At 37.7% G+C, this 12,510-nt stretch overlaps 1 protein-coding gene and 1 long non-coding RNA gene across 7 annotated transcripts in view; one reads left to right on the top strand and one right to left on the bottom strand.

Moving 5' to 3' along the window:
- Positions 1-6,304, bottom strand: part of LOC139959574 (uncharacterized) — a 12,585-nt gene extending 6,281 nt beyond the window's left edge. Inside the window, exons 1-3 of one of the 6 annotated variants that reach the window (XR_011790170.1) lie at positions 2,282-2,422; positions 383-587; positions 10-168 (exon numbers count right to left, since the gene is read on the bottom strand). This is a non-coding gene — a long non-coding RNA (uncharacterized lncRNA). Of the gene's footprint in view, positions 1-9; positions 588-1,994; positions 2,244-2,281; positions 2,423-4,950 lie in introns of those variants that run through there. The other 5 variants (XR_011790173.1, XR_011790168.1, XR_011790172.1 and 2 more) reach the window with 5 other exon arrangements.
- On the top strand, positions 2,246-12,510 carry LOC139959571 (uncharacterized). The gene is made up of 4 exons (XM_071957293.1): positions 2,246-2,396; positions 6,311-6,380; positions 7,559-8,025; positions 8,660-12,510. The coding sequence occupies exons 2-4, from the start codon at positions 6,372-6,374 to the stop codon at positions 8,766-8,768; spliced, it is 585 nt and encodes a 194-aa protein (XP_071813394.1). The 5' UTR covers positions 2,246-2,396; positions 6,311-6,371; the 3' UTR covers positions 8,769-12,510.

Here is a 12,510-nt window from a genome sequence, read left to right as displayed (position 1 = left end):
ATAACTTACATGTTCTACTACTTATTCTAAAATCTACCCGTTGCTTCTTTCCCTTTTCCGAATGAGAAAGCACACCGGTAACTAGGTTGCCCTCGCCGACCCATCCTTCCGTTCTATTTTATAAATGTTACAGACTTGCTGCTATCACTTCAATTCTTCAGGCAATCCCTGGAAAAGAGAAAAGACAAATTTACAAGGAAACACACGTTTGCAGTTTTCGTGAGCCGACAGAAGATAGCTTTGAGTGATATCTTTAATTGAATGATTACATACTCCAGATAGACTAAAAGTGAAAACCAGCACGACTGACAGGTTTCAAGAGGAGAAACACAATGAGAGAAAATTTGAAATGAGATGAGTCCAGTGAATGTATGATTTATACCATACTTATGTTCCTGTTCTACAGGCATTTCCCTTCTATCTCCACCCTGGTATTCAATTTCACTATCCACCTCTTCTTCAGAGCTTTAGAGTTCTTGGCAACTCGAACTGATTCGCTTCTGCTATAGGTGAAGCAGCTTGGATTAATGATTTGAACTTTTTCTTGGTGTTCCACAAATTGGTCCAGGCCAAAGTAGTGAGTTAGCCTGTGGAAAAAACGTTAAAATTGCCATCACATTACAAAATATAACATCAATTTTCAAATAATATTATTCTGCAATTTTCTCTCACGTCATAATCATTATTAAACAAAACATTGAGTGCTTATATTGTCTTCTTCCTCTACTGCAACACATTTATTGCAAATTTTGATCATATAGGTAAATGCATTCTTCAATTTGTGGTCGTATAAAATGGTTGTCAGTGCAAACTGTTCGACCGGAAGGTAAACTTTTCACTCTCATAATGAATTAAATATTGCAGAAAATATTTGTTCATCGCATTCATATGACTCTTTCCTTGAAATTTTCAACGGTTGTAGTCTTTCACTTGTATACTGAGTACGGGCAACTCATATAACGCAATCCGAAATATATATCCTGCTAAGTTGAGAGATTGACTTAAATAAAATGTTCATATAGGTGGGCCCATTTTGACCATAGTGACTAAGTAACAAATATATAACGGGCCGGTGATTGGAATAAGGGAAGGGGTGGAGGAAAGGAAGGGGTAGAAACAACAAGGGCAAGGGTGTTGTTCAAGGGTGTTCAAGGGTGTTCAAGGGTGTTGTTCAAGGGTGTTGTTCAATAACAACTTCCTGACATGGACGTTAAATGGATGTGTGCCGAGAGATTGGCTTCGGTCAGCTTGCGAGTCTACAAGCCTCCATGGCTTCTTTCGCGAGTTCCTGCTTGCGGGAAGATCACATACATACATACACACACACACACACACATACACACGCATACACGCATACACGCATACACGCATACACGCATACACGCATACACGCATACACGCATACACGCATACACGCATACACGCATACACGCATACACGCATACACGCATACACGCATACACGCATACACGCATACACGCATACACGCATACACGCATACACGCATACACGCATACACGCATACACGCATACACGCATACACGCATACACGCATACACGCATACACGCATACACGCATACACGCATACACGCATACACGCATACACGCATACACGCATACACGCATACACGCATACACGCATACACGCATACACGCATACACGCATACACGCATACACGCATACACGCATACACGCATACACGCATACACGCATACACGCATACACGCATACACGCATACACGCATACACGCATACACGCATACATACATACATACATACATACATACATACATACATACATACATACATACATACATACATACATACATACATACATACATACATACATACATACATACATACATACATACATACAACATGGGGAAGAACGAAGTAAACAAGTCGAGGCACTCGAACTAGGCCTATATTATAAGCTTGGTTTGTATAATAACGTTCCCTCGAGAAATAAAAATAAAAGCACAATCACGTTACCAGTTTGACCTTAAAGTGCTGCAAAAAACTTTCATTCATCCAAACTTTAACCAATTTACCATGACAAACAAATACACAAATTAACATAGGTAAATCTCACTGTCACTTTATACGACTAGCCCTGTCCCAAACAATGATGGACGAATAACGTAACTAACATTGTGCGTGCACCACAGCACGACGTGTTTCCGGGCGTACACACAATACTCAGAGCCGTATTGAGCCGTTCATGCTTTCTTGTGTTGTTACAGTATGCAAAGGAAACATGATACAATGGGTTACCATACCGTGAGAGTATTACGTATTACATGTAAAGCAGAACTACACGGCCTTCCAAGCAAGTCTAGTGTTGACAGAACAGTCGACGACCGAATTTCCGGTAGAAATCGAAGCCTGACAAAGGTAAATCACGTTTTGAATGACAACAAACTTGATTTACTTATACCTAGGCCAGATCTTATAACAGAAACTCTAATTTTAGATGAAGATTAGTTCTCATAACGACAACATCGTTAATTTAGGCAACAACGTCCTCCTTTGCTAGAGTAGGCTTAGCTTGGTATAGAACTGTAGGTGGGCAACTGGTATGTTAGGATCGTGTACGGTAAATTACTGATAGAAAAAGCATAAATGTACTTTAAAAGGATTGGGGTGATGACGATCTCGCTGATTTTGCTCAATAGTTTAGTTCTATCCATTTGCTATGTGATTTCATCGATGGTTCGACCAGAAGTAGAAAGAATTGTACATTATAAATGCCCCGAGTTAAACTGCCGGAGTTGAATTTCTCTAACTTCATGCATACGTTGAAGTTTACTGTATAATTCCACTAAACGAGTTGGAATACTCCCAAAAAGTGTCTCATAATACTAAATTGAGGTCTTTCGTGGCAGTCTTGGCTAATCATTAAGGATTATTCGATTCAAATAGTGGTTACAGTTTCACTTCTACATCACTTTTCACGAACACGGCAACTTCAGTCTGTGACAGTACAGCTAATATTTACCATAAGGCATTACACGAAGTTATATGGACACCTGTACAGTACACCACCATTACTATAAATTGCGAAAACATGTTGTATACCAATACAATAAGATATGTAGAAGCCTAAAGCCTTATCTCCAGATCATTCAATAAATTCTGTCTTAGCATGGACATAAATAGGCCAACGTGCGCCCCAGAAATCATTGTTTGCCTATGGTAGGGTCATGGCAAGGGTGTGGGAAGATATTGTACTTGTAGTATGAATTATTGAAAGTGGGATGCTGTTTACTAGCAAGTTGATAATTAGACATGTTACAAGCCCAAGGCTCTTTAACTGGCCATGATCATATAGCATGTACATGTGATTCCACACAAACAGGGACATGACCCCCAAAACTCAGAATTGTTCCTGAACTTCCTCTTTCTTTTAAGTTATTGATAACAAACAGTGACCAAGATATCAACATTTTCTGATATTATACAGTTATCATTTTCTCCAATAGAAAATTCACATTTTCTTTAATCGTGAATTTGAACTTAATTTCAAGCAGTTCAACTTTGGCGGTGCTTTGTTTTGCTAACTAAAAACAACTTCCATAGAAGTACAGTAAAATCCATGTTTATAGTAACATTTGTGGTGTTTAAAATATAAGGAATCTGTTTTCCCTACAATTTCTCTCATGGCCATATGGGTGCACAGCACTGGAAACCATTTCTGTAGGCAGTCATGTACTGGTGAAGATAATTTTATGTCATTTCAACTTAAAAAAAATATGTGGGCGACTGAATATTGTAATGTGAGTTACTGTTTATGGTTTGTGAGTTACTGTTTATGTATGCGGGTTAATGTGTATGGAATGTGAGTTACAATACAACTTTCGAGTACTCACAAAGGCATAGGCTACACAACATAACATGTTTTTAATTTTTTACCCCCAATACAAAGTATAAATTTTTCAGTTAAAAAATTAAAAACATATATGGATGTGCCACTAAAATCGAGTGTCCCTGAAAACTGTATTGCAAGTTACCATAGGCAGTTACTGTGTATGTACACAGTAATGTGAGTTACTGGGTATTGAATGTGAGTTACCATACAACTTTCCAGTACTCACAAGGCATACTGTACTGTAGGCCACATGAAAGTATGAAGGGCTTTAATACAAACATATTTTCCGCTTTTTCAATGCATTGCATTTTCCAAAGCAATTTAACCCATGCTGCGCAGTAAAATGCGCCCTTGAAGTAAATACAGCAGATCCTTCAAATCCATTTATGTGCTAGATCCTGTGGATAACAAAAGTGTAGTGATATGTAGGGCTGCCTATTACTTCTTACTGCTGCTGCTTACCAAATGCAGTGTAGCTACATTTAAGCTGAAACCAAACCTCACCTGAAAGGCATCAGAGTACTGACCACAATGAGTATATTTAGACACATTCATGACATGAGCGTGGGAGATGGCAACATTATTGAACATTGAACAAGTTCTGCATCCTTTGTGAATCTATCAGATGCAGATCAGCAACACAAATGATTTATAGCAATGGAAAAGGCTGAATCCACTGAGCTTTATGGAAATGTCCAGGATATGAAGTGATTTAAATTTGACAATTAAATATTGTCGGAGCTATATAATAATGTTAATGGACCAGAGGAGGGGGGACTGGTGTCTGCCGATGATGCATCTTGAAATACGATCACATTTGAAAGTACCATGCTGAATGGGTGTGAGTTAGAGGTGGAACAGCAGCACGCACAAGGATTTTTTTATGATTAATTTAACAAATTACTCCAATACCAAAGTAAGGGTGAAATTTGACACAGAAGTTACAGTAGCACCTGAAAAGGGAAAAAGATAGCACCATTTGCCATCTTAGCATATATATGTCATTTGCAAAAATTGTTCAATTTTCCCACCACTGAGAGCCCCCCCCCCCCCCATGACGTGGATCACACTACCACAAACCTGCCTGGCACTCAAATATTCCTGAGCACGTCCCTGATTGCATTCATACTAGGAGCACAACCCTGATTGCATTAATACTAGGAGTACAGTACTGTACTTCAGGGTGTGGTGCTACTGCCTGCTTGATTCATGCAATATATATATTGTTTGTGACCCTTTCAGAGTCTTTTTTGTCAATTTTGCAATGTCATCTATTCAGAGTGTTCATGAACCATGAAATGAGCTTACCTACAGTAGTAGAGCTCTGTGCATTAGTCTTTACGTACAGTAGGATTTGTCTTGTGGACATGTCCCCCTTCAAAGCACTTGTACTGGGAATATGATGGGAGAATTTGCAGTGTGAATATCCTGTTTCTATAAAGGTTTAAAACTGTCAGTACAGGTGCTTCGGTGCATGTTTTGAGATAATAAGCTCATTAGAAAATTATCCCAACTGGCTGTTCTACTGGCGAGGTTACTCCCAATTACAGTCAGCAGGCAGAATAGCTACTACCTTGATGCTGCAGTAAGTTTTTGGACAAGCGACAAGCTCCTTAATTTCATAAAACTTCCCTCGGCAGGAAAATATTGATTACGAGCAGCAGACCACACAACTTTCCCGTTTTTAACAGAAGGCAAACATACTGCTTTTGCTAGGGTCTGGGAAAATTCTAAAATACTCAAAATATGGAAAATATTTCATTAACATTTTATCTTGATTGGTTTCGTAATGTTCTGTGAAAGTTCTGTTCAAGACCTCCAAAGTACCACTTTTTGGGTAGCAAAATTGATTCTCTTTGTCCATTTGTTGTACCTAATGAAAAGTGCACCCCTCATATTTAAAATGTGCCCATTTATTAAGATGTTTAAGCAAAATGTGATGAGAAACTGTCCTTTTCTTTGAAAAAATTAAAAGTAAATATGGTAAAATAAAAAGTTAAAAACAAATTAATCAACAGAAGCCGTGTTAGCTGTACAGAACTCTTAGTTGGTCCAATTTGCTGGGCCTTTTTATGGTGATTTTGCTGTTTTCTCCTTGAAATAGTAGTCACATGTCCCATTACCCTTCAAAGTTTGTGCCTTCCACATCCCTACCCCCCCTCCCCCCGCCCTGCCCAGATCATCCTTCTCCCGTTGCCTATTTTTCAACCAGTACTTTGTGATTTCCCTCCATTTTTTTTACTATATTATCTGGGTACGCAGCCAGCGTTTCAATGTACAAGGGTTTAATCATTTGAGATAAATACTAGCAAAGGTAGATAATTTTGCTTGTTCCCTGGTTAGACTCAGGATAAATCAAGCTGTGTAAACGTGTAAAAAGAGAGAGAGTTTTATATATTGTCGTAGAACACATCATTTTGAATTCTTTTTTTTTTTCAAGAGAGGACAGAGCCTTACCAAGTCCAGACAGCATTCATAGAAAGAAGAGAATTCCTGCAAAAATGTCTGAGGTAAGTATTCTGGTCAAGGTCATGCATATCTCATCCTTCAATTTCTGCAATGTACCAGCATTGAAATGCATTGTAAAATTCTACTTGTACGCAGAACGAAGAAGGATGTACCTTAGATCATGGAGGTAAAACCTCCATGCTTAGATGAAATCCATAACAGCTTTTAACCTTTAACATCAAGAAGAGTCAAAAGTAAAATTTGTTAATATTCCCAATGCTAACTTCATGATCTTAACGTTAGCCAAAGGATAAAGCACATAGCCATTCCAGTAACACATGCACAATTGATGGATACTTGTTAAGGAGACACAAACCCAGCCATCATTGGTGGTGTGTGTGGTAAAGATAACTGTCTTGCACAACTTCCACAAATAGCTAATTAAAATCGTATTCTGTTTTGAGAGCAGACACACAAGGACTGAGAACTCAATCAAGTCAACATATGGCATCATTGGGTCACATGTTCTTCAATTTCTTACATATTTTATTCTCCTTTAATGTTTATTGCGATGCTCATTTTCTGTAATGGAGATGGAGTTTGGCAAATGGGTGAAATCTAATATATTGAACCTCGTAAACCATGAACTAATGTTGGCATTAGTTTCAGTTTCAGTACTGATTCACATTTCTACCTTGAAAATATGAAAAGAAAAACAAGTAGAAATTCAACCTTTCAGATACTAGTGGCAGTACAGTATGACATGATATATATATTAGCTCTGAGATTTCACTTTTCAACTATGATAATCTCCCACATAGAGCCAAATTTCTCTCAGCTCTTTGGGGAGTTGTTCTTCAAAAAGATTATAAGTCATATAAGCTAAAGATGATGGTAACTTAGGTTTGTGAGTGTGTGCCCCTTTTATGGTTGTTAAAGATGAACGGAAGGTTTACTGTATGTACAGTATATGCATGCTTGGATGGTTGTGATTGAGCAGTGGGATTGAGTTGCTGGAAGCCTGGAATGAGGGGTATGTCATGGTTTACTTGGTGATGGCAACTGTTAGAAGACTTTAATATGAAGATAAAAACTGAAAGTTGATCAATTAAAAGAGATTCCAAACATTGCCACATCTGGCTGTCTTTTATGAGCTAAACAAAATTTGTTGAACTCAAAACGTGTTACAAACTGTGCAAACTACATTTTTATGACAAAATGATAATTTGACTACTTTCAGGAGAAGCCTCAAGAATACCCGCCCCAGCAAGGGTACCCGACTCAACCAGAGTCCCCGCCCCAACCAGGATACCCGACTCAACCAGAGTCCCCGCCCCAACAAGGGTACCCTCCCCAACCAGGGTACCCGACTCAACCAGGGTACCCCACTCAACCAGGGTACCCGACTCAACAACCAGACCCTGCTCAACAGCCACCGTACCCTCCTAAGGAACAGCCAGGGTATCCTGCTGGGCCTCCCCCTGGGACAGAGCCACCCCCTCCTGCCTATGCAGCCTATCCCCCACAACCGGCAGGACCTCAGACGGTAGTTGTGAGCACTGTCCATTCGACCGTAGTAAACCAGTTTCGAGACAGCCCTGTTAATGTCCAGTGTCCCAACTGTCACAACAATGTAACAAGTAACATGACCCATGAGAATGGAATGTTGGTCGTTCTTTTGATCCTGCTGATAGCTTTCATTGTGCAGTAAGTGTATCTTGAGCATTTGTTTCTTGGGTAATTTGTGGCCCACTTGGAATAAGTATTGTACAGTAATATGAGTGGTGTGGGTAAGAGGATGTGGGGGGGGGAGTTTTGCAGGTCACAGGGGAAGTTTTGCAGTTGCATCTTTTAAAGTGAATACTTGCAATCTAACAATTCTTTGTTATATACACATGAACAAGTGAAAAGATAAACAAATCAAGCAACTGCATTGCAAATTACGAGCCAAACAACAAATCCCCAAGATTTGTGGGTTACTTCTAATCTATACTGTAACTTACTATGGAGGTAGTATGTGGACCCTTATTTTCGAGCAGTTAGGCTAGGCTATATTAGATGTAGGCTTTACACTGTATAAATTGTGTATTACATGAAAATGGGCCGAGCGAAAATAGGGGAACGCAGTAATATACTACTTAGAAGGCACCATCCAGTGGAACAATTAGTTGTTTCATTTAACATTTGGAGGCGGCTACAATAATTACACACAGTGACTCCCTACAATGTTGTTACAATATAATCATAAATTCTTTGAGTCAGTGTCTGGTAACATTAGGATACATCACCAGCACAATAAACGTGCAGTGAATATTCATTTTGTGTTTTTTTTTTTTGACAGGCTATGGTGTGGGTGTTGTCTGATACCACTCTGCATCAAAGAGTTGAAGGATGTGCGACACACTTGTCCAGTCTGCTCCTACCAGCTGGGATTCTTCAAGAGGTTGTAAAGTGCGTTTCATTGTTCCATTGTACACTTTTACCCTATGTGTATATATATTCTGTATCCTTCAGTGTTCCATTTAGCATATAAACCTTTATTTAATTGACTGCAATTGTATCCATTCTTATTAGTTTAAATTGATAAAATGTGCAAACGATGTATAGATTATAGCCTTTTGATATACTAACTCAATAATCTCAATCATAGCTACTTTTCACGCCTAATAATTAAAACTATTACTTGTACAACCTTCAACTTTAGGATGCTTATGGCTTTCAAAAAGCTTATTTTTCAGAAAGCCAGTTTATTCTGAGGTTCTGAGATGCAATAAGAACTCGCAGGCAGGAAAATGATTTTCATAGTTGCTGTAAAATGCACAGACCATTTGAAAAATTTATGCTTATTCTCATATTTCTTTTAGAAGGTATGAAACTTTGTTTGATGGATTTTTGAAAATGGTGCAATTCTGGTGGTTTTCGTATCAATTTGATGCCATTGAAGACAATGATTAGCATTGAACTCTCTTGATTGAACCCCTGAAGCTATAAAACTCTTCCCAAGTTTTTTAATGGTCTTAATATTTTTTTAAAGTATTCCTGCTCTTGTTATTTTTATTAACATATATACTTTTTTATTCATTTTTGGACTGTTTTATGTTCATGGAAGTATAAATTTATATAAAGGCATTACATTTTAAAAGGTGAGTATATGTGTTCCTGATAATAATTCTTTTATATGTATATATTTATGCAATATGTTAAACTATATGCAAATTTTATGGTAGAATTTTATTCTAGCGAAATTTATCTGGAATCAGCTGATGTGCCTGAGGTCTGATGTTTAATATGCAACTAGTGCTAAACTCAAACTATTTTTTAAGGATAAACAAGGGTTATTAGCACATTTTTGGGTTAACAACCTCCAGTAATTCAATTGGATCGTTGCTGTTTGCAAGCAGCGCATGATTAGACAAATCTTTCTTGCACAAGTTATTGTTTCGTAAACTCACACAGTAATAACTGCTGGATGTGAAGTCTAAGGTTACCGGTTTTCCTAAAATCAAAGGCTTGTCCTTGTTAAGTTCAAGGATGGTATCGGCCCGCTATAGTGATACTTTCCTTAAAAGCAAGAGATGTTGTAATTGTTATAATAGTTTCTACTGCAGACCGTCTTGGTACATACAGTGTCAATAACCGCAGCCCCAAAGGCTCCAGGCATAAGAATGTTATTTTTATTGTTGTCATCTTTTTTGGCTGAGTAATAACAGATAGATTGGCAGATGGCACATTTTGTTTTTTCCATATCGATTTAAGAGATTTGTACGAGGAATACTGTCCTGTGAATATCCATCTGTGGCAGGTTTAGCAGTATGATACCCAGATCTAGGTATATTTCGATCTTCCTGGCCAGTAGTACCGTTGCTGTTGGTACTCTGAGACGGAATTAAGCTCTGCTACCATGCAAATTGGTCTTACTTTTTAAAGCTTCCTTATTCATGTGAACTCTTTACTAAAAAAAAAGATGGCATCTTCACAAGATGGCTCTGCACTCCATGGGATGCCAAAAGTGCCAAAAATAAAGGTTTACAACTTTACATCTGTACCCCACCCCACCCCCCCCCCCCACCTCACCCTATCACCACCCAAGAAAAATATATATATCTCTGCATAAGCATGCTAAGCTTAAGAATCCTTTGATTTTGAAGTTGGTACCTAAGTCACAGAATAGTTTGATGACATGTGCTATAACTGCATTGGTTGCTGAGAGCATCATTTAGTGAGAGGCTTTTCACTAATCTCTTTTCTAGTCAGTGATGAAATTACAGGGAACATGATTTGAAGGAATATGTATTATCCCTTCTGTTCCTTTGGACCCCCTGCCACCCCATATATACTTTAAAGGAAGTGCACAGTACTATTGAAAATGTGCCCCACCCTTCCCTCTCCTACACACAGGTCACATTTCTGAACTGATCAGTATCTGACCTAGATTTGGAAGAGTTCATACAGGTGATATGGTTATATGATGGACCTGGATGCTCTGCCCAGTTGATATAAATGATACTAATCACCTGAACATAACACCCATTTGAGTACTTGTTTTGTTACTATAGTGCACATGTGCCATCTTTCAAATTAAAAGATATGTCATCTTTCAAATGTCTTTCAAATTAATTGTTTGTGCCAGGTTTGAAATCAGGGAAAAGTTAACCCAATTAATTGGTGATGGTAATTATATGTACCTAGACTAGATTGTTGTATCAAAATTAGTTAAAAGTAAAGCCGTTCTTAAATTGGTAGTCCCTTACTGTATGTAATAGGCCTCAGTATTTGATAATTGTTATGTTTAGGTACAGTACCAATTTTAAACCAATATTGATCTCATCATGCACTTTTGTACTGCACAAACTTTTACAATATTTTTAAAATTAAAATGTTTTTACTTCAGATTATAAAATATATAGAGTAGAGGACACAAGGAGTTTATATGACAGAGCAGGCTGAGTCAAAGAACCATATTATGCCAAAAGCCACCAGTTTTATATCCTCTGTGATGAGACAGATTGAATATGCAGGCATATGAGCTCTGTAAATTTGTTTAGGTTAAACCTGGGTACCATGGCGACCCCATCATGGTATGTATACAATTAGATACTCTTAGTTTCTCGAGCTGAGAGATTCATCTGCACATTATTAACAATCTAGCCTAATCTGGAAAATTTGCGATACAAATTGAATGGTGATGTAGCATTTTAAACTTGTCTCATTTTCAAACTTTTTGTTTAATTGCATAATGGTATGTTTAATAGTTGACTAAAGTAGAATGGTTATACGGTTACTCTGCGAAGCTAAAAGAAAAGAAGGTTCTTTAAAAGGACGTCAGTTAAGACAGTAAATAATACAAAGTTGGGGGACACACAAAGTTACCACATATAAAACCATAACAATGTTTCAAAGTACCTTTATAGATCAATTGTGACAAAACTTAACACAAAAGGCAGCTTTTAAGCATTTTGCTTTTACTTATACCACTGTTAATTCTAGAGGCTGATTATTATTTTTAATATTCTTCATAACTGAACATATCGCATGTCACAACAATTTGCTATTTTGTGTTCATTCATACTTAGTAAAGATTCCTAAATCCTATTGGTCCATTCAGGTCAGCTGACCGTGGTTAATCCTGTGAGTAACGCACGGTAAAATTACGGGGCATCACTTTAATAAATCTTTGGTTATATGTAACCAAAAATGTTTTGTTTTATGATTTTTCCCCCACACAAATGGTAGTGTATGAATGAACGGGGTTAATCAACGGTCTAGCGTGCGTTACTCACATGATTAATGCACTCCGGGTGTTAATGCTATCGCTGGATGCACTCGGGCTCCGCCCTCGTGCATCGCTTGCATTATCCCCCGATCGTGAATTAATCCTGTGAGTAACGCACGCTAGACCGTTGATTAACCCCTTATTCAAAGCCAGAAAAGGAACCATAACTTATTTACAAATGGCAGATAAGAATATGGTTATGAATGGAACAAATTTTTATCAAAGCTCTATTTATCTTTACCTAAGACACTCTTTCACTCACTGACTTTTGTAGTTTCTAATTTTTCTTTATGTTACTACTATGATATTTCAACATTAACTAATCATATAAATTGTCATGTTACATTCTTAATTTCAATGTTTTTTCTCCCTGCTACAGTATAGGAAGGAAAATGAATAAATAATGTTTGGATACTTTA

The sequence above is a fragment of the Apostichopus japonicus genome, chromosome 19, assembly GCF_037975245.1.
Source record: "Apostichopus japonicus isolate 1M-3 chromosome 19, ASM3797524v1, whole genome shotgun sequence".
NCBI lineage: Eukaryota > Metazoa > Echinodermata > Holothuroidea > Aspidochirotida > Stichopodidae > Apostichopus > Apostichopus japonicus.
This window is presented reverse-complemented; position numbering and strand designations above follow the sequence as displayed.